The sequence below is a fragment of the Chiloscyllium plagiosum genome, unplaced genomic scaffold (assembly GCF_037043375.1).
Source record: "Chiloscyllium plagiosum isolate Xiang-an unplaced genomic scaffold, Cpla_swu_hap1 HiC_scaffold_31, whole genome shotgun sequence".
Lineage (NCBI taxonomy): Eukaryota > Metazoa > Chordata > Chondrichthyes > Orectolobiformes > Hemiscylliidae > Chiloscyllium > Chiloscyllium plagiosum.
In genome coordinates, this window is record NW_028270169.1 from 21575622 (window position 1) to 21598655 (window position 23034).

Below are 23034 nucleotides of genomic sequence, written 5' to 3' on the forward strand. Positions count from 1 at the left end.
GGATGTGGTACAGTAAGCAGGAAACTACAGGCCAGATAACCCAACACCTGTACATTGAAAAAATTGTGGAATCCATTACTCAGGAGGCAGCAACATTTAGGAAGTCCTTGTTCAGTAAGGCAGACTCAACATGGTTCTATAACAGGATCTATAACACGTTTTGACAAACGTGCTCTTTGAGGATAGAAGAATCAGGTGGATAAATGGGATTTTCAAAGGACACGAGGTGCAACATAAAAGGTTACTAGTGTCCCAATTTGGCCACAACAGTATTAATGGAGACAGACTGTAGAGTGCTATGTTGCAAAGAAATGCCTTTGTACATGAAATCACAAAAAAGGATAGCATGTCAGTACAAATAATTAAGCAAGCAAATAAACATTGGAGAGAGATGGACTATAAAAGTATGGAAGTCTTGTTACAACTGTACAGAGAATTAGTGACACTAAACCCAAAGTATGGGAGAAAGTGGGGACTGCAGATGCTGGAAATCAGAGTCGAAAAGTGTAGTGTTGGAAAAACATAGCAGGTCAGGCAGCATCTGAGGAGCAGGAGAGTTGACGTTTCAGGCATAAGCCCTTCATCAGCAATCATTCCTGATGAAGGGCTTATGCCCAAAACGTCAACTGCTCCCGAGTGCTGCCTGACTTGCTGTGCTTTTCCAGTGCCACAGTTTTCAACTCTACATCTTAAGTATGATGACTAAAATTCACTACTTTGGGGGAAAAAAATCATCTTTGTAATCATATCTTTTTCTATAATTTTATACATACTTTTAAAGATCAATGAATAGTCCATGGACTGAATGAAGTAAAATGTAAAATCTAAATATATTAAAGCAGAAACCATGAAGCTTAGAGAAGAACAAAAGATTTGCATTTCTAACACTCTGATTTATGACTTTCATTTTGAGATACTGATAAACCTGAAATTAAAAAAGCTGTAGCATTTGTTGCATACCACTTTATTCCTGTAAAACATTGTTGCTTCAAATGCTTTAAAAGTCATGTATTGGATGTCATCCATGAATACCTAATCTTCACTGTAACATGAGTTAGAGATGGAAATTTTGGACACAACAACCACCAACATTGAAATGATGATCAGAAAGTTCAGTAACTCAGTTACAGCATGTCCTTCTTGTGTGACTTTCATACCAATGCCGCATCTCAACAATTAGCGATTACAATTTTACTCCTTCCCTTCACAAAGCCATCACTAACATCTCCAGGTCTAAAACTTCTCCCACTCAAGTCAACAAATATCAACAACTGCTGTGAGGTTGCTTGCTGCAGACAGTATCCTCCCAATAGTTAAATAAGGTAGCAGTTTGTTAGAACAAAAATATCTTTTGAAGTCTTTCCTAAATTTGTAACTGCACTTGGAGTGGTTTGCATTACTGCTTCAGAGCACCAGGGACCTGGGTTCGAAACCAGATACCAGTGACTGTGTGGAATCTGCACATTCTCTGCATGAGTTTCTGCTGGGGACACTGGTTTCCTCCGACAGTCCAAACACGTGCAGGTTAGGTCGATTGACCATGTGGATTGTCCGGCAGAGACCAGAGATGTGCAGAATGGGTAGGTTGGTCACGTTAAATGAGGGGATGGGTTTAGGCGGGACACTCTTAAGAGGGTTGGTGCAGACTCGTGGGCCGAATGGCCTCTATCAGCACTGTAGGGGCTCGATGATTTCATGACTTTTGTTTTCTCATGCTGGTGTATTGCTGAATAGGCAAAAGACTTTCCAATAAACAGTTATCCTAACTGGATTGAGTATTGACAGGCTACTTGAACAGGAAGGCAATTGCTGAAGCAGACAGTGGTACAAGCAAAGTGAGAGAATACTGGCTTGTATACTCTTGACTTTTACTTTAAGGACTGTTGTGGTTCCTTTACAACATTTTCAGTGGAGATCATAAAAAAAGAAACTGGAAAAGAGCAAAAGAAATGGAAGGAGGCAATAGAGACAACACATGGTGAGTCACCAAGCATGTAAGCGGCAGGAAAGGCATCACCCAGTTCCAAGGAAGCTAGGGTCCCTATAGATTTCTGAAGGGAATTCAATAGAAGTCTAGAATGACCGACATCTCTGCACACGGATATGTTTAGTGAAACAGCATATCTGCCAGACAGCCTTCTGGCACTGTCAAGAAACATGGAAGACACCAAACCCCACACTACTGCCAGACAGAGAAGACAAAGAACTTATTACGACAAAAAAAAAACAGTTGCACCAGAGGGAGAACAGAAGAGACACATTTACAAGGAAGCATCTGTAATACAGTTGTAAAGGACAGAAAGCTGGACACAAGTTAGCAGCACTGGGAATTGGATAATTTTACTGCTGCTGCTTCAGTTTTGTCACAGTAGACATGACATTTCAAAGTTTATTAAAGGGTCTGATAAAGATGTCCAAGAGAAATTTGTCATCAAAACAGGTGTGAATCTCACTAAGGAGGTGCTGTTCCCATGATGACCATATCTGGGGATCTTAGAAGAAACATGCCTGCCAGTGAATGAAAGCAGACGGTCAAACTGTTCAAGTTGGAAAAGCTGTCATATTACACGTGGTGCCACATTTGTGCAGGGTGTAGTTCAAGTACCTGTGGCTGCCTAAGACATATCTTTATTGTATCAACTATTTAGAATGAAAGTTACCTTTTCATTTGAAATACAGCAAACTTCTGTTTTAGCCAGCACGGTATGAACTAGCACTCTCAATAAACTGAGAAAAATTATATACCTTAAATACCAAAAGATTACTATATTACTGTGATCATCCGCAACAGTGGGTTGAGGGTGCAAGTGAGACAGCTCTCTGCTGGTAAACTTTATTTAAGGCAAGATGGCATTATTATGTCAGTGATTTATGCTGTAAATAAAGTATAACAGCAATGGGTATAACCCCCGCATTATGTTTCTATTATTTAGTGTGTGTTTTTACATTGATTCTGTGGACCTCTTGATCAATTGGAATATTCAATCAACTTGCACACTCCTAGCCCCATAGGTGCTCGTTAGTAAAAGGTCTGCAGTATCTTTTGCCTGTAAATTCACAACTAACATGCATGGATTCTGATTCTTTATATTAACTGGCAAAAGTGAAATCTTGCTGATATTTTCTTCATTTCGGGATCTTAGAGTAAACTTGGTTATTGTGCTTTCTGGTTTCCCCTTAGAGGTTGTAACAGGATGCTTTACAGCAAGATTCCTGGTTAATCCTATCAGAAGATCTGAAGGAGAGTCATATTTATTTTTTTCTTTCCAGATCTAGAATAGCCTGTTCTTTTGATGATTCTACCACATTTTTCTAAAAAAAATGGTTTTGTATATATTTCACAAACACATCCTTCAAACTACTCTGGTTAATATAGTCTGTCCAGTTTATATGAAAATTAAAAATCCTCAGGATTATGGTATTGCTTGTGTTTTATGATCCTCCAATTAGCCATCTATACTTTGTCAGTACTTTGATTACTGTTAGGGAATCTCTAAACCAATGCGACCAATGCTTGCTGATCTTATATGACTGAATTTCAAACCTGGGATCATCTTGATCTGAACATCTCAATACCACTGTGCATTTACTCAGGAAGTGATCTTAAATTCCACAGATACCTAAGTCTGTTAACAAGCAGATTCTTGTGGTGATGAAAATTGCTGCTGTGTTTGCTTACCTCAGTGGCTGAAATTCATAAGTAATCCATCATTTGTGAATTCTTTTGAGAAACTTCAAGAGATTGTGCTATGGAAGTGGATGCCTTTATTTCTGTCTCTTAATTTCACATACACCACATGATAAAGTTTAGCATGGTCATCAAGAAGCAGTCACTTCACAGGAAATTTTAAATTGAAATGTTGACAGTATGGTGGATAAGAGATTTTAAACTTTATTCAAGGGTTCAATGAAAGTAACATTTTACAAGGTGCTTCTTTTTAAAACAAATAAGCTTGCAACAGAAGAAATTAACTGGTTAATTCACACTTCTACAATCTAACCCCTGAAACAATAATCTTAGGAAATAAACTTTACTATTAAATTGAAGTTTCCTCACTGACATGCCTATCCAAAACCCTTAGATTTTTCCCATCCACAAAACAAGTGTCAAAAAGGACAGTCATATTAGAAATTTGTAACAATGCAGTACATTGAGTCCATTTTGCAGCAGAGGATGGCACAATACTAACAGAGCTACTTTTAAATTTCTTTTAACCATTCAACTTCTAGGAACTTAACTGAATACAAAAACACCTTTCACATGCACACTTGTTGAATTTATCTTTCACTTGAAGATTAGATTACTCATTTTACTGTTCAAACATTCCTAAACCAAGGCCTTTTAAAAAAAAGGCTAATAAAGTTCAAATATCAGCTTATTTTTGCAGTTATTTGGCAAATGAAGTTACAAGACTGCAATGGCTTAAACCTTTTGTGGAAAAGATTGACAATCAATTCTAAGAAATAGTGCAGCAAAATACAATCTCATATCAGCAGAAGCACTAAAGTCATACAATATTAATTTCTTATGTTGTGCTTCCTATTATGAATTCAGCTGTGATATGCACTTATACTGAAGTGTTGTCAGGTACCAGATGAAGTTGGTATTATTTCACAAAATAAGTTTACATATATAAAAGCTGAGTGTCAAATCTGAAGAACAGTGTATTATGAAGGTGTAGAGGTGTACTGCACCTTTAAGAGAGACTGGAAGCTGGCACGGGCTTAGAGAGGCATAGAGTGCGCTGAAAGAATTTAAAATGTGCATTTGACTGTGAAACCAATAGTGCAGATGAGTTGCCATGGTATACAACAACTTCAAATTTTGCCAGTTTAAAATTATGTTCCAATATATCAAAATCCAATCAAATTTGAATGTAGTGTTTTGATGACATCAAGCCAATGAAATGATCCAATGCTTTGGGGTATAAAACCAACATTTTGAACAGTTAGGGGGAGAACAGCAAAGAGCGCCAACAAGTACAGACTGCTAGCCAAATAGCTCTCTGAAAGGTATCTGCATAGAAGAAATTTGTGCAGCAGAACATTAAAGTTGACCTAGAGAAACCTACAGAGAACGTTCGACATCTGAAAACTATACCTGTATTTGAAATTGATTTTGCCGTAAATGTGAGAGAGAATTTATCGGACCAGTATTGTAGAGTGGGAGGTAAAAGATAGGTTTAAGAGAAAGGAGTCATAAATAATGGTTTTAATGTTCTCTGTTGGTCTGAAAGAAGAAAATTGTTAATTTTTACTTTAAATAGTTAAATCTGGGATAGCTCTTGGCCTTTCGAACTTTAACAGAATACGGCATGAGGTGAGCTTGAGAGTGTGTCAGGTTTAAATTAACAGAGAGGTTTGCCCAGTATCAAGTGAAAAAGACACCTTTACAGTACCAGAAAATTCCAAGTACATAAATCAAGTCATAAAACAAGATTATGATTGAGAGATGTATATAGCCAGTCTGTCAAAACTGAATCAATATTCAACTAAGACATTAATAACATTTTGCTTGGTTGTAAGCAAGCAACAGCAACCTGATGACAGATGTAGTCATCGATTTTCAACTAGTAATGCTCTTGTACAGTCAAGTCATTGTATTGAAAAATCAGTACTGCATTCCCGCTTCCTTCTCTAAATATAAATTTAGGCAAAAGTGTTCAACCAAATTTGACAAAACCCTCATAAATCAGTTGGAGGTAACTTCATTAGGGTGAACTAGTAGTCCAGCTCGCTTAATAGTGCTGTGCCTGTAAACAGATTATTCCTAATCTCGATCATACTGTCAAAAGGAGGGACCAAGCAAACATTATTAAAATTACAAGATCTCACTCTCACACACCTTCCTAAAGATCAATTCCACTAGAACAAATGTTGAAGGATGGGTAAAACAGAAACAAATTAAAGAACTGTGAATGAGCTAATTTCCCTCTCCTCTTATCCAGCATTCATTCTTTCCTATTAAAATATATAATGCATTATAATATGGATCTGATGTATACAACATTCATATGAATACATATAACTTTATACATTATTTTAGATATATGTTTGCACATTCTCCCAGTGTCTGCATGGGATTCCTCCGGGTGCTCTGGTTTCCTTCCACAGTCCAAAAAAAATGTGCAGGTTAGGTGAATTGGCCATGCTAAATTGCCCGTAGTGTTAGGTGAAGGAGTAAATGTAGGGGAATGGGTCTGGGTGAGTTGCGCTTCGGCGGGTCGGTGTGGACTTGTTCGGCCGAAGGGCCAGTTTCCACACTAAGTAAGAAAGTAAGTAAGTAAACATGCAAAAATATATTTTATAGACTAGTATTCTAACATACCTGGTTCCTGGTTGCAGAATATTCTGGATTCACTGGAAGAAAAGGAACAGCACTACGTTCAGTCACTAATGTGCTATGATTCTGGGTGGCCAGCCACACTGCAAATACAGCAAGTTCATAGTATTAGCAAAGAAGCTAGGACTGAATGAAAATAACATTTTACAAGCTGAGGTGCTTTTTTTAAAAAAAAACCTTGCTGTAGATGAAATTAATTGGTTAAGTCACACTATTACTTTTGATTAATATAGCCCAACAGGGAAGATCAAGTCTGCTTTATTATCTGGCTGCAAACTTAAAACTTTGAGATTTCCCTTGCTAACATGGAGCAAGAGCAGTTTTTATCTAAATGTGGTACAAACTAAAAGACCCAAAACTATTTCAGCTGCAAACCAGCGATGCTAGATTTACCTCAGAATTAGATGAGTATATTAAAGAATTGCATTATGTAACAACTGTCTTAAATCAACAGATTCATCAATCTAATTACCAGCAAAACTAGGATACAGACTTACAAGTTTAAATTTACATCACTTCTCAGTTACTTTATTTAACTTTCCGATAACAAAAGTGATCTGGTGCAGAGCAAAAGTTGTATCAATATAATCATTATAGGCCTCGGGGTCATATTAAAAGCCTTCAGTATTTTTAGCATTCTCTAGTGGTTACAAATGTACAAAGCATCTAGTGACTTTGTTCCACATTCATTATAATTAGGATCAATACAAAATTATTTAGGAGATAGTGAACCATGAAATTATTAACCTGTTCTCCTTGCAGACACTGGAGATTTGAAGATCATGCTTTTCCAGTCCACAGTGAAATTCCAAACTTTGCAACAGAGCAATCAAATGATGGCTGTCACTAAGTGTGTCTGTGTGTTCAATATTTACAATGTAATGCAGCGGTACCAGAAATAATTAACAGGTCTTCAGTTTTGCTTTTCTTTTCCAAAATACAATTCAAAGTTTTATGATTTTCCCATTCCTCAAATACCCTATCCCAGATTTCATGGTCAGTAGCAAAATGAGGCATTTGCCACTGCCCTTGAAGAAAAATGCCCACATTGATCTGTGGCAAGAATTTTTCCTTTCCCAACAACTGTTTGAAACTGGTGCCAAGTCATAGGGATTGTCAGGCATCCAGCAATGATTCTTGTCAACATCCAAGGGGTAAGCAGCTCATCACACTGATTTATTCACAGACAGTAAACCAGGAAGCAAAACAGAGTTCCATTCTTAATCAAAATTTTTATAAGTGGAAAAAGAATTGGGATTAAGGCAGCTGATATAGCAAATACATTTTTAGAAATTAATTTATTCAGCTATATTGGAGAAATTGGATATTCTCCTAATATGAAATCAGTTTTCTTTTAAGACAAGTGAGGCTGTTCAGTCGTAATTATTAAGTTAATGTGTCATTAAAAAATATTACACTTCACTTAACAAGGCAAAACTTTTTCAAGAGTTTATATAGCAAGTTTAAAGGCATTAAAAGATAATTTCATGTCAGTTCAGTGATTTCTACTTGATTGCAGTCTTGAAACAAGGATGGGTGTGGAGGCAGAGATAAGGCAGGCTGAAATGGTATCATTAATGTACCCTATGACAAAGCATAGGATCACTGACAGCAACTTCTGAATTTTCAAATTTAACTACATGTATGAACTCCAGATTTTACTGTCAGTGTAGTAATTGACAACTAACACTAATTTGCACTGTTGTTACCACAGCAAAATCCAGGTATGTGCCTGAATGCAAAACCTCTATAAATCTGTCAAGAGCTATGATGTGCTGGAGGGAAAAAAAAGTATAATGAACCTTAAAATGACCTATGCAAAGGTATGTACCTCTGGATACAATCTGCCATTCTTTCAGATGTATTGTTCACAAATTTAGATCGAATATAGCGTCACTAAAATAAAAATCTTAGGATTTTAACTGGAAGCACAGAATCTAATTAAACGGGTAGCATAATTTAGCCCCTTGTTCCACTCTAATTCTCTCACAGAATTATCCATTTAGTTCTTTCCCCTTATGCTTTAAGTACATTTATTTTCCAAATAATTGTCCACTTCCCTTTGCATGTAATGGAAGCTTTGTTTGCTACCATATTTTGTAGGACAGGGGAATATCCTGTTAATGTAGGAAAATGTTTCTTCTAATTAATCCCTCATTTTTTTTTGGTGAGAGGGCGGGTGGCAGTGGGGGAAGAGGTGAGGGGTTTAAATTTATAAGTGACTTCCTTAGAATATAATAGGTACAATTTTAAAAACATGCATGCAGTAGCCTGATCAAATTTATGCTTCAAATATATTTTTATTATATGTAAATGTAGACCCATAAACGACAACTAAATTAAGCATGAAAGCATACTTTGAAAACCTAAAAATCAAAGAACAGATTTATTAAGAATCTGGTCCTTGAGTTGGCTGTTCAAATGACTAGCCTGCCTGAATCTTAAATCAAAAGCTTTAAAAAGCACTTGCAAAGTTAAAAGCTTCAATATATTTTGTCGAAATGAATCATTCTGATGCTATGCCATCAATGTGGTTGACTCTTAATTGCCCTCTGGGCAATTAATGTTGGCCTAGCCAGCAACACACTCATCCCATGAATGAATGAAATAAATAAAGTTCTGTGCGGTCAGTGGACTTATTTGCCAACACTGCTTTATAGGAGAAATGTATTAACAGCTTGCAAACTAACTTATTTCAATGCTTTCCTGCAATATAGCCAGGTAATTTTGAGTTTGTCTCCGGAACAGTAATTCACCCTGGTGCCATGCAACTCAAAATACTTGGAAGCTTAGAACTAGAAAACAAGTCTATCTACTCTGTTCAGTTTCACAAAAATAAGTATAAATACCACAAAGTGCGTCACAAGAGCATCTGTATTGAAAACTGAGATATAATTGGGTCTCAATAATTCAGAGTACGCAATACATGTTCGAATAGCTGTTATCAGTGATATCCAAACATTACTGGAGGCACTGGTTTCTGCAAAGACCTGGGCACTGACAACATTCCAGCGAAAGTATTGATGATTTGCGCTCCACTAGTCAAGCTGTTTGAGTACAGCTACAACACTGGCATTTACCTGAAACTTGGAAAATTTCCAGGTAAGCCCAAATAGACACAAAGCAGGACAAATCCAACCTGGCCAATTACCTGCTCATCAGTTTCTCTTGATTATCAGTAAAGTGATGAAAGTTGTCATCAACAGTGCTATTAAATAGCATTTCCTCAGCAACAACCTGCTCACAGATGCCACATTAGTGATTTGTCAGCTCTTGACCTCATTACAACCTTGGTGCAAACATGGAGAAAAGAGCTGAATTTCAGAGGTGAGGCAAGGGTGACAACCCTTGACATCAAGGCCACATGCGATCAAGTGTGGCATCAAGGGTCCGTGCAAAACTGGTATCAGTATGGATCAGAAGGGGAACTGGTTGCGATTGTTTGAGGTCAGTCATCCCAGGACTCAGAGAGGGGCTTTTCAGTGTAGTGCCCAAACCATCAGCAACTGCTTCGTCAACAACCTTCCCTCCATCATGAGGTCAGAAGTGAGCAAGTTTGTTTATGATTGTACAATGTTCAGCACCATTCGTGACTCCTTAGATACTGAAACAATCTATGTCCAAATGTAACAAAACCTGGACTATATCCAGACATAAGTAAAAGTGGCAGCAACATTCGTGTCACACAAATGCCAAGCAATGGCCATCCCCACTAATGCATAATCTAACAAATACCCTTCATCATTATCATCACTGAATCACCCACTATTAACAAAAAGACAAGGCAAATGTTTAATGTGGATAAATGTGAGGAATGGCATTTTGGTAAAAACAAACAAAGGCAGGTCTTATACAATTAAAAGTAAGGCCTTGGGTATTGTTGCAGAACAGATAAACCTAGGGACGCAGATATGTAATTTTTAAAAGTTTGCATCACACAGATAGCTTGGTTTAACATGCCTGCCTTCATTGCTCAGACCTTGCTGTATAGGAGTTGGAACATTATGTTTAGGTTGTACAGGATATTGGTGAGGCCTCTGCTGGAGTAGTGTCCAGTTCTGATCTCCCTGTTATAGGAAGGATATTATTAAGCTGGAGAGGGTTCAGGAGAGATTTACTAGGATGGTGCCAGGAATGGAGGGTTTAAGTTAAGGATAGGTTGGCCTATTTCACTGGAGCGTAAGAGGTTGAAGGGTGACCTTATTGAGGTTTATAAAATCATGAGGGGGATTGATAAGGTGAATGGCAGGTGTCTTTTTGCTCGGATGGGGCATATTTTTAATGTGAGAGGAGGAAGATTTAAAAAAGACATGGAGGAATTTTTTATTCTTTACACAGAGTGATTCGTATATGGAATGAACGTCCAAAGGAAATGGTGATTGCAGGTACAGTTACAACAATTAATGATATTTAGATAAATATATGAATAAAAACAGTGTGGAGATATATGGGTCACCTGCGAGCAAGTGGGACTAGTTAAGTTTGGGATTATGGTCCAACCAGTCCATGCTGACCAAAGGGTCTGTTTCCATGCTATATTACTATGACTCTGTAAGTGAAGTGGCAAGTTGAATTAAAACTGCCTTTCCGCTCAACTACTTCTTCCCTCACTAAGAAATTAAGTCATCAACTTCAGAACGCTGAATGATTATGAGCTTTTTGGTTTAAAATGCAACCATATTGAACTACAAGATAGGATTTAAAATATACATAGGAATGCATGTAATTTCATTAAAAAATCTTTATTTAAAGCTTCAGATGTCAAAGTATAATTTTTATCTGCACTTATACTAGTTTTTAAAAAAAATACATTTCTCTGTGGAAATAGTCAAAGTATGTCACAAATGAAGCTATTAAGTAATAAATTAAATTCCTACACATTTGCAATTCTATTACATATATGTATAAAATACTTTTATTTATTGATAAATTCAAGTTTATTAAAACAACATTTTACCATTATATCTGCATAAAGCAAATTATAACATATCTGCTTTAATTAAGATTTGTTTTAACAGCAAGTAATGAAGCTGTGTGGGGAATGGTCTAATGGTTTACCGAAAACATGGTACTCCAATATGACACAATCAGATTGTGCATACTGACATTGAAGGGAAAAAGAAGTCAAAAGCAATTCAGCTGGTGACTATATAGTTTACTATTAATTAAATTCTCACACATCAGCAGGCTCCGTTTTCTCTTCCAAATCAGCCTTCTTGAGATGACGTCACTTAATATTTACATGAACAGTACTGTCAGAAGGCAGTTCTTGTTAAAGAAACAACTATTTGACTTTACAAAAATTTGAAATAATGTTAACAGAACTGGCTACTTATGCTTTTCACATGATTCAACACACACCACATGGTTGACTTCAGAATTTCGCTTTCTGTTGCATTGGTAATGATGAGAATTACAAACATCTGCTTGGCAGTGAAAGCTAAAACTAAAAAACGTGCAGTAGCTTCGTCCTACAGCGTGCAGACAATAGATTACCCATCTACATACATTATTGGAAGGATATCTTTATTGTGCTGTAAATGTGAAACTTCAAAAAGGCTCTGTGGAACACATTAAGCTTAATAACTGAATGCATTGAAGCATTTATAGAAGTGCCTTCCGAATTTTCGAAAGTTCATAATTGAAAACATGCAATAGATAATGACTGTACTTAGTATGAAGCGACCCAGTCACAGATACTGTATAAAGTACCAAAATAATGAACATTTTAATCTCAGACTAAAGTAACAGTAAAATATACATATCTTAATTTTTACACTATTAGATATTCCAGTATAGATGATTAAGTGTGCAATTATACATTCTTGTCCTGCCAGAATCAATTTTAGAATGAAACACTTGCTGGTCTTTAAGGAGCAAGATACTTAAAAAATTCCAACAATACAACAGTCAAAGTTTACATTTTGTTTTCAACTCATTAATATTTTATGTCCTGTAAGATAAGGGGTCTGAGTGCTAGAAAGTCGAAAAAACCTTGCACTATTGATCCCAATCAGCATCAACCATTCCAAAACTAGCAACTGTAGAGGTCCTATTGCTCCTTATGTTTCTGTGCCTGAAAAACCAACTTCCCAAGGTCTCTTGCTCTTCTGCATCACTGTGATGGTTTCTATGTCCCACAGCAACCATTTGCCTGGCTGGAGTGGGGCTGCCAATTTAGCTAAAACATGGGTGACTTTGCAGTAAAATACTTTCAGTTCAGGTGACCATTTGAACTTGCTCCTGCAACAGTCCTGTCATTTTCTTTAGTTTAAATGCATTCACCAAAAATTGTATTTTTACAATAACATAGCAGAATTAAATTTTAAAAATCTATCCATTCATTTCTCATCTAGACCTGATCTAAGTTCTGCAGCTACTATAGGGATTGAATTAGTTTCCTTCGCACACCAACTGTTCGTAAACCTTGATCCAATTACCATCACACATGTTCACATCACGAAAGTACTTTGACAAAGTATTGTCAAAAAAAAACAGTTCTTTGAAGTACTATTCTCATTTAGACTTGCAAGAACTTGACAAATGCAGCTGTCAGCTATAAAACTCCATTTGATGAATATACCAAAGCTCTTCCCTAACCCTATTGACAGTATTTGCCTTTTTGCTGTTCTATTTGTGAATGTATGAAAGAGGGAAACACACACAATTCAAAACCTATGCAATTCAAACACAACATTACTTACAATATTGTCCCTCCCTCCGATAGTTAAAATTCAACCATTAACTGGCCAAGGCAAGTATTTTAGACAAATGAAAACAAGAAATTGCTGAAGAAACCAGAATTAACGTCGAGTCCAGTGGCCCCCTCAGTTCTGAAGAAGGGTCCATGTGGCGACGAAGTTCAGTCTTCACATTGATAACACAATACATCATGTGTTGAACTATCACTGGGATAACTGGGACACATTGTGCCCACATATGTCCTGTACATAAAAAGCAGGACAAATCCAACCCGGCCAATTATTACCACATCAGTCTACTCTGGATCATCAGTAAAGTGATGGAAGGGGTCATTAATATTGCTTTCAACCAGCATCTGCTCAGCAACACCCAGTTTGGGTTCAGCCAGGGCCACTCAGCTCCTGACCTCATTAAACATGGTTCAAACATGGACAAAATAGCTAAATTCCAGAGGTGAAGTGAGAGTGACAGCCCTTGACATCAAAGCCACATTCAACTGGGTGTGGCAGCAAGTAGCCCAAGTAAAACAGGAATCTATGGGTAAAGGGTGCAAACTCACCACTGGTTGTGGTTGTTGGAGTCAGTCATCTCTGCTCCAGGATATTTCTACATGGGCTCTTCAGGGTAGTCTTCTTAACCCAACCACCTTCAGTTGCTTCATTAATGACCTTCCCTCAAAATGTCAGTAGTGTGGAAGTATGCCAATGACTGCACAACGCCCAGCACCATTTGTGACTACTCAGATACTGAAGCAGTCCATATTCAAATGCAACAATATTTGGACAATATCTAGGCTTGGGCTGACCAGTAACATTCACATTGCACAAACACCAGGCAATGACCATAAGAATCTGTCAATCTAACCACTGCCCCACGACATTCGACAGTATTACTATCACTGAATCACCATTAGCAATATCCCTGGGGATTACCATTGACCAGAAACTCAACTGGGCCTGCCACATAAACACTGGCTCCAAGAGCAGGTCAGAGGCTAGGAAAACTGTGGTGAGTAACTCATCTGTTCAGTCCTCAAAGCGTCTCCATCATCTACAAGGCACAAGTCAGGAGTGTGATGGAATACTTCTGACTTGTCTGGATGGGTGCAGCTCCAGTAACACTCAAAGCTCAATACTATCCAGGCCAAAGAAGCCCACTTGATTGGCACCAAATCCACAAGCATCCACTCCCTCCATCACAGATGCTCAGTAGCAGTACTGTGTACTATCCACAAGATGCACCACAGAAATTCAAAGATCTTCAGAATAGATCTTTCAATCCATGACTACTTCCATCTAGAAGATATGGGCAGAAGATACATTGAAATACCACCCCCTGCTAATTCCTCTGCAAGCCACTCACTATACATACTTGAAAGTATATCACCATTCCTTCACTGTCACTGGGTCAAAATCCTGGAATTCCCTCCCTAATGGCATTGTGGGCTATCACCACCTTCTCAAGGCCAACTAGGATAGGCACGAAAGCTGGCCAGTTAGTAATGTCCATGTCCCATGAGTGAATAATGAAGAAAAACAGATCTAACAATTCAAAACTGGGCATCCAATGAGGCTTTGTGGTTCATCAGCAGCAACAGAATCATACGCAAACACAATCTGCAACCTCATTGCCTGGCAGAGCTCCAATCTACCACTACTATTAAACCTTGGGACCACCCATGGCTCAATAAAAGCTGCAGGAAGGCATGGCAGGGACAGCACCAAGTGTAACTAATAGAGATATCAACCCGATGGAAAATTCTCCAGGTATGTCCTGCACACAAAAAACAGGACTAATCCAAACTGATCAACAACTGCCCCATCAGTCTACTCTTGATAATCAGTAAAGGGATGGAAGGTGTCATCAACAGTGCTATCAATGAGCACCTGCTCAGCAATAACCTGCTTAGTGATGTCCAGTTTGAGTTCCCCAAAGGCCACTCAGCTCCTGACCTCACGACAGCTTTGGTTCAAATATGAACAAAAAAGAGCTGAATTCCAAAGGTTAGGTGAGAATGATGGCCCTTTTATATCAAGGCTACATTTGACCGAGTGTGGCATCAAGTAACCCTGGCAAAACTGGATTTAATAGGAAGCTGGGAGAAAGCTCTCTACTGGTTGGAATCACAGCTGGAAAATGGTTCTAGTTGTTGGAGATCAGTCACCTCAGCTCCAGGACATCTCTGCAGGAGATCTTCAGGCTGGTGTCTTGACCCAATCATCTGCAGATGTCTCATTAATGATGTTCCCTCCATCATAAGGTCCGAAATGGGGATGTTCACTTAAGATTGCATTATGTTCAGCACCATTTGTGACTTCTCAGACACTGAAACAGAAATTATGTCCAAATGCAATAAGATCAGGACAACATCCAGGTGCTGGTTGAAAAGTGGCAAATAACACTCGCACCACACGAACGTAAGCCTGTCCATCATCTACAAGGCTCAAGACAGGATTGTGATGGAATACTCCCCATTTGCCTGGATGAGTGCAGTTCAAACAACACTCAAGAAGCTTGACATAATCCAAGATAAAGCAGCCACTCGATTGGTACTACATTCACAACCAATTATTCCATATTGACACTCAGTCGCAGTAGTGTACAATCTACAAGATACACTCCAGAAATTCTCTCAAGATCCTTAGATAGCACCTTCCAAATCCATGACCACTTCCATTTAGAAGGACAAGGACAGTAAACACATGGAACACCACCGTCTGCAACTTCCCCTCCAAACTACTCACCATCCTGGACTTTGAATTATATTATTGTTCCTTCATGGCAACTGGGTCAAAAACCTAGAATTACCTCATTAATGGCATCGTGGGTCTACCCACAGCACATGGACTGCAGTGGTCCAAGGAGGCAGCATACCACCACCACCTCCAAGGCAACAAGGGACAGTTAATAAATGCTGGCCCAGCCAAAGATGTCCATGCTATATGAATGAGATTTTTAAAAAGATCACAACACAGCTGAAATAAATTGAAGACCAACACCACTTAGGAATATAAAACCAATGTTTGCAACTCCTCCCCCACATCAAAGAAAATGTCTGGAGTACAATGCATATGTTAATCATAGCTACATTTTTTTTTAAGATAAAGCATTGCTTCAGAGGTTTCCGATGACAATTCATCAAGATAGTTTAGAAAGATAAGACCAGACTAGAGATGTTTGAGAAAAATTCTTTGACAAAGTGACAAATATGGAGGAAATGCACTCAGGGACTTTCAAAAAGCATTTGACAAGGTGTTTCAAGGGAGAACATTTAAGGGACGCGGATTTAGAAGAAAACCATATTTATGTAAAATATGTGATACTAGTGTGGTATCCCACAGGTTCTGTTCACTATAAACATCTTGTATATGGGGTTACTAAACTAGAGGCATATTGAACTACTGAGCAAATGACACTAAGAGAAATTAATGAAATGGTGGAATAGTGGGAAACAAGGTCAAATGTCAATGGTGTCAATAAATGAATATTTATTAGTTGCTTTAAAATAAAATTATACTTAGGATGAAGAAAATCTGGATGTGAAAGAACACAAAACTGGAGTGGTACGTGTTCAAGTGTTGAGTAGATAAGCCCATAAAAAGCTAGTGGAATACTAGGTTTTAAAAGATACAGAATATTAAAACCAATATGTAATGGTTTTATATGAATACAAACTTACTAAGTTCATAGCTGAAGCACCGTGTGCATTTTGAGCTCCATGCAGTAGGATGGATGCTGAAGCAATGAAGATGTAAAGCGCAAATTCACTTGATTATGAGGACTACAAATCCAAACAAAGACTCAGTAGATTACTTTTGTTAAGACACAGATTAGGCAATTTAGTAGAAATGTTTAACATTATGAAGCAATGATACAGAATGTATGGAAACACTTTTTCAAGAGGTTGAGAGGTTTGAAGCAAAGGATCATCCAAGCTAGATTTAGAGGACAGAACTGTATTAAAATTAAAACAATTAGACTAAAGGTTTTACTGCTTAAGTTTGCAATGAAAGCAAAGATGATGTAAAAATAGGTCAGTTGCTGCAAGTAAAGAGTGTAAAAGAACATGGGAAGAATGCATGCTCATGGAATGAAGGTCAGATGCAGGATATACAACATAGGTTGGATGGACTACAACACCCAGTGCAAATAAAGGGTGTTTTGATCTAAGGGAATTGAGGGAAAGGAGAGAGTGGTCAGGAAAGTGGAATTAGGCAGATGATCATTGACTTTTTCCATATAGCACAGAAGGTTGATTGGTTCACATGTTCTACTTCCATTTCCATGCTCTTGCATTGTAATCCTGCGCAAAATATTTTGTGCTTAAGATTACACAAATATAATTTTAGTTCACACATGGGAATTTCAGCATCCCTCTGTGACTGACTTTGCCACCAGTCAAATTTGATGCAGCAAGGTCTCTCATGGAAACTTTAAGGTGTTACATAAATTTTACTGCAAGTGGACTTGAAATGGATTAACAATCATGCTGCCTAATCTAGTACTGAACCATACAGAGCAGAAAAGCCTTAGCTTTAACATCCAGTCTGTGTTGAGTTAGCCAATGTGTACAACTAATATTTGCTGCTTTGGGCAAGGGAGAATAAAAAATGCTGGTATTCTTATTTCTACAAGTTGTACACTGACTCCTGCAGGAAAGAGTGCATATCAGGGAAAGGTAATATTATTCTACTTTAAGACTGAAGAACAGGAAGCACAAACAAAGATCCAACTGCAATATAGTGTGCAGTTTACCAACATTCACTGTCTAAACTCAAGAGGTTAAAGTGGTGATTTGGTCAAAGGACCATTAGACAGCAGAGTATTTGCAAAACTGCACCACTCTAAGACCACTTTTAACTGGGGGAAGGAAGTAATCCTGGAAATAAACTTCCAACAATTAAACAATTTAAACAGCGGGCAACATTCTCATTTAGTTTTCGGCTCCAATCTAGCCAGTGTTCACAGGACATCTCAAAGTTTGAACTCATCTTTTCCATTAACAAAGAAAGATTAGGCACTCCGTAATCAACGATCATGCTTAGAAGACATCCACGTTTTAAATAAAATACCTCAACCCTGAACTAATGCTACATTCTCAGTACTCTTGAAAAGGATGCGTCATGATCACCACAACGTAAAACAACTAACCTCTATGGAAAGTTAGCAGCCTTCGCCTCAAACTCAGTGCAAAGTATTTTAACTGCTGCGAAATTCATTAACTAGCCAAAACAAGACCATACAGAGTTGACACAAGCAACCACAACTAAATCTATTAAAAATTATTCTTACCTTCTTTGATATTAAATCTATGTATTGTAGTTAGGGCAGTAAGCTAAATCCACTCAAAGCAAGATGTTACACTTTTGTCTTTCCCGTTTTTGAGCATTAAGCTGGAGTGAGCTTTGATATTAGATCTCTCTTCCTGTCATGGTAGCTTGCAGCTATGTTTAGAAAACACATGTCAAAGAACCAATTGACTGATGAATAAATAATGTATTGAATGTTATCCATATTTGGCAAAAACAAACTTTCTGAACATTCTCAGCACATTTTCCACTGCTGTACAGCTGGTTCCTCTTCTCTGCAGTATACACAGAGTTAAACACCCACATGTTTTTTTTATCCTCATCAGATAATGGGAAAAAGCTACAACCAAAACCTTTTCCAAAAATGGATAGGTTTTTCAGTTGTTGAAATTCTGTTGGCTGCAATAACATGCATTCCCCACATTAAGACATTCCAATCAAATTTTCTTACTGAAACTGAACTTTTTTTGCTGATTATCATGTAACTGGCTCTAATATTTCAGCACATTATTCATTTTCTTCAGGACAGTATTCATAAGACAAGCTATTGTAAACAATCTCACTTTCTTCAGACATCTGAAAAGAAAATCAGTGAATTGGAACTTTTCAGCAATTCAAAGAGTTTGGTAATACTGCTCAAAATGTATTGCGTGTTATATTAAAACATCACAAGAGTTCTGACAGCTCAGTTGCGGAATGGACTGGGTCTCTGAAACAAATAGAAGAAATCAAAATATCTAAAGATTCCATGTTCATTCACTGGTCTTTGCTGACTGGAGGCTATTTGTCTCATAATCCTTGAGCAAGCAAATGTGCAAGGTGTCTGTAGTAAACTTGCTCCCAGTAACCTGCTCAGTAGCCTATTATCTGCTGCACAAAAATACATTAAGGCTTTCCAATATATCTTCTGTGGAAACTAATATGATCGTGTACTGTGACCCGCGCCTTTTTGCCAATATAAAACTCAAAGTTGTTCTGATTTGGTCCCAAGATTGTTAATGACACGTCACACAGACAAAAAGATAACTCAAAGGGACGAGCAATTTTACACATTACACTGAAAATTGCATTAAATGATACTGCAACGCTGATACTTCCATGAAATCTTTTTTCCCCCCCATTCAGGCATGTTTGGTTCAAGGCTTGAAGAGAACATTGAACTTGTGGACTGTCAAAACAAACATTCAACTTGTATCACTAGATCTTTTAATACTATTCAGCAGTTAGGCAAACAAGCCCAGTTTAGCTCACATCTGCTGCTGCAGCATCTCCTGCAAAGCCTGTCTTCATTAGCACTTGTTGTCAAATGGCTGTCACCTTGTTGCTTACTGTGGGTTTCACAAAGGCAAGCAATAAAAATTATCCACATCTGAAAAGAAAACTGCCATGCAGGGGGATAGGAGACTATTCTGCGATAGATTAGGGCCAAATGTCTCACTGTCACATAACCAATCTGATTCTGCAGGCTATGGGATCAACTGAATCAGACTTCCTCCTGTGCTGGAGGAGTCCATAACTGAGTACTGTGAAGCACTGATGGAATGGAATGTCCAAAGTGATGCCATTTAAAATAAAAAACAATTAAGTTCCTCATTTCAGTAGATTAAATCTGCTGCAGTCTGGCTTTTTAAAATTTTAAACAGCACATATTCCTGAGTAAAGCGAAATGGATAGAAAATCTAGGTCAGACTTTGAAACATCAGGTAGAGAAAACATTTCACAAATATAAAACCAAATTGGCTGCAATGCACATGCTGAAAAATGTGTTGCTGGAAAAGTACAGCAGGTCAGGCAGCATCAAAGGAGCAGGAGAATTGACGTTTCGGGCATAAGCACATGTCCAATCTGAATGACTATTCAGTGACCCCTGCTGGAACATTGTGTCTGGATATCATGGGAAGTCAGAGTCAACTCTGGTGCTGTGCCAGAGAATGATCACCAATTGTGAAGTCATAATTTTGAAAGTGGTAAAGAAGGAAGGAATGGACCAGAAAACTACATAGACACTTCCAAGTATCAAAAGCAGTTGAACAGTTACTTTCTGATCTTCTCACTCACACCACTCTGTACATGTTTATCTAACTAGATGATGTAGCTGCATCTATTATAAAACCAGCGTCATAAGAGATCTGCCCTAGATTGCCAGATTCAGACTTTTCTGCAATTTCTATCACAGTTAACATTGAGCATTCATGAATAGAGGTGATGGGAACAATGCGAAATGGAACAGTTTTAAAAATCAGATTCTGCACTGTACAGAGAGATCAATTTTAGCTTTAACATTGCACCATAAATGCAAGTACAGAAGATCACGTCAATACAAAGGATCCACTATCGATTCTAACCATGCTTACTGTCTTGAACATTTGTTTTAATTCAGTGAAGAATATTCCAACTGTTGAGTCACACTCAGCAGATGAGGTGAAAATAATCAACCTTGTTGTGTAGGATCATTCTAGCTCAGAGATCGCAGACAATCTACATTCCAGCGATTAATATTAAAAAGATCCGTAGTTAAACAAACAGTCATAGCAAAAATGCATGAACTTTTCACATACCTGCATCATTCTCACGTCGGTCAACTTCGTCGTAAACATCCATTGCAAGTTCTTCAAAAAGGCGATTATTCAGCTGTGCATAAAGAAAATGCAATACACAGCAATTTATAAACTTCAAATGTTTAGTTTTGGCCAATCTGAAACCAAGTAGTTCTGTATTTCATTGATGTAGTTCAAAGGAAGGCTTGTACAGACAAGTACTAACTTTATCTTAAACAAACCATATATTAATACACACATAATTAACTGAGGGATGGTTATGGACACTATTTTTGTTTGAGAAAATTAAAAACCACAACATTTTTATACACAGGTGTAGAGGCCACATTTTAAATTCTCTTAAAAGCTAATGCATTTTAATTATTGTGTTTAATTTAGTCTTAAATGGTCTTGAAAGGTATTAGACTATACATTATAGCTCATAATTCAGGAACTGAAAACACATTTATCAAAAAAAAGAAGGCTGTAGATATTCAAAATCCTGAAATAAAAACAGAAAATGTTGGAAATACTCAGCAGGTCAGGCAGCATCTGTGAACAGTTAATGTTTCAAGTCTGTAACCTCCCATCAGAACTGGGAATATTAGATATATAATAGGTTTTGTGCAAAGTGTGGGTGGGACATATTCAACAGGAGGATCAGTGATAGGTCAAAGACTGGCAAAGGAGTTAGTCTTCCAGAGCCAAACAGAATGGTGATAGGACAATAAATGAAAGAAAGAAAGAAAGAAAGATGTGCCTAGAACAGGTATGTTAGTGACTGCAAGCAAAAAGAGCAATCCAGAAACAAGCAAAAAAAAAACCACAAGATGGAGTATCTGGATTATGCTTGTGTACTGAATAGAGATGTTCCACAAAGCAGTTACCCAATCCACTTTTAGTCACCCCATTACAGAAGAGAATGCAGTGAGTAGCGAATGCAGTAGAGTTGACTGAAAGACATACAGGTAAATCATTGCTTCACCTGGAGCAAGTGTTTTTTGAACCGCAGACCCGAATAATCTGCATCTCAAAATACTACAGGAAGTTGTCCAAAAATAGTGGATGTATTTGGTGGTCACATTTCAAGATTCTACAGACTCTGGAACAGTTTTGATGGATCGTAGGGTTTCTAATGTAATCCCACTATTTAAAAAAAAGGTAGAGAGAATACAAAAAAGCGAGTTTTGAGAAGATTTGTAGCTCAGGTTAAGGTTCTGGATTTGAGTTTGCTTGCTGAGCTGGCAGGCTCATTTTCAGATGTTTCATCACCATACTAGGGAACATCAGTGAGCCTTCAGTGAAGCACTGGTGTTAGTGACCCACTTTCTGTGTGTGTGTTTACGTTGTGTGGGTTGGTGATGCCATTTCCTGTGGTGATATCAGTTCCTCTTAGAAAAAGAACACAAAATGACATCACCACAGGAACTGACATCACCAACCTAAGGAAACCTAAACATACAAATAGAAAGCGAGTCACTAACACCAGTGCCTCACTGGAGGCTCACTGATGTTATCTAGTACTGTGATGAAACATCTGAAAATGAACCTTCCAGCTCAGCGAGCAAACTTACATCCAGCATACAAGAAATTCTAGAGCCAGTTAGCCTGACATCAGTAGTGGGGAAAATGCTAGAAAGAGTCACCTATTAAAGATTTAATAGCAAAGCATTTATTTGGACAATAAATGACAAGATCAGACAGAGTTGGCATGGATTTCAAAAGAGAAATCATGCTTGACAAATCTACTGGAATCTTTCGAGGATGTAATAAGTGGAGTTGATAAGGGGAACCAGTATATATACTTTACTTGGACTTCCAGAAGGTTTTCAATAAAATATAAAAGAGAATAGCATATAAACCTAAACCACATGGATTCGTCACAGTGTACTGACATGGATACAGAACTGGATAGCACATAGGAAACAGAGCAGGAACAAACCAGTCTCCTCTCCCCCCCCGAGTGGCAGGCAGAGACTAGTGAGGCATTGTTGGGCTCAGTGCTCAGATCCTAGCTATTCACATGTTGTGATTTAGATGAGGGAACTAAATGTATATCTCCAAATCTGCCAATGACACAAAGCTGGGTGGGTGCTTGATCTGTGATGAGGATGCAGAGATATTTTAGTGAGATTTAGACAAG

General features: G+C 37.8%; 1 protein-coding gene across 15 annotated transcripts in view; it reads right to left on the minus strand.

The window, feature by feature from the left end:
- git1 (G protein-coupled receptor kinase interacting ArfGAP 1) overlaps positions 1–23034 on the minus strand; it is a 216394-nt gene that overhangs the window by 40358 nt on the left and 153002 nt on the right. For all 15 annotated transcript variants that reach the window (XM_087977322.1, XM_087977325.1, XM_087977321.1 and 12 more), the window contains 2 exons: positions 20913–20985; positions 6329–6426 (listed from right to left, as the gene is read on the minus strand). In XM_087977322.1, the coding sequence (XP_087833448.1) occupies positions 6329–6426; positions 20913–20985 (171 nt within the window). The remainder of the gene's footprint in view (positions 1–6328; positions 6427–20912; positions 20986–23034) is intronic.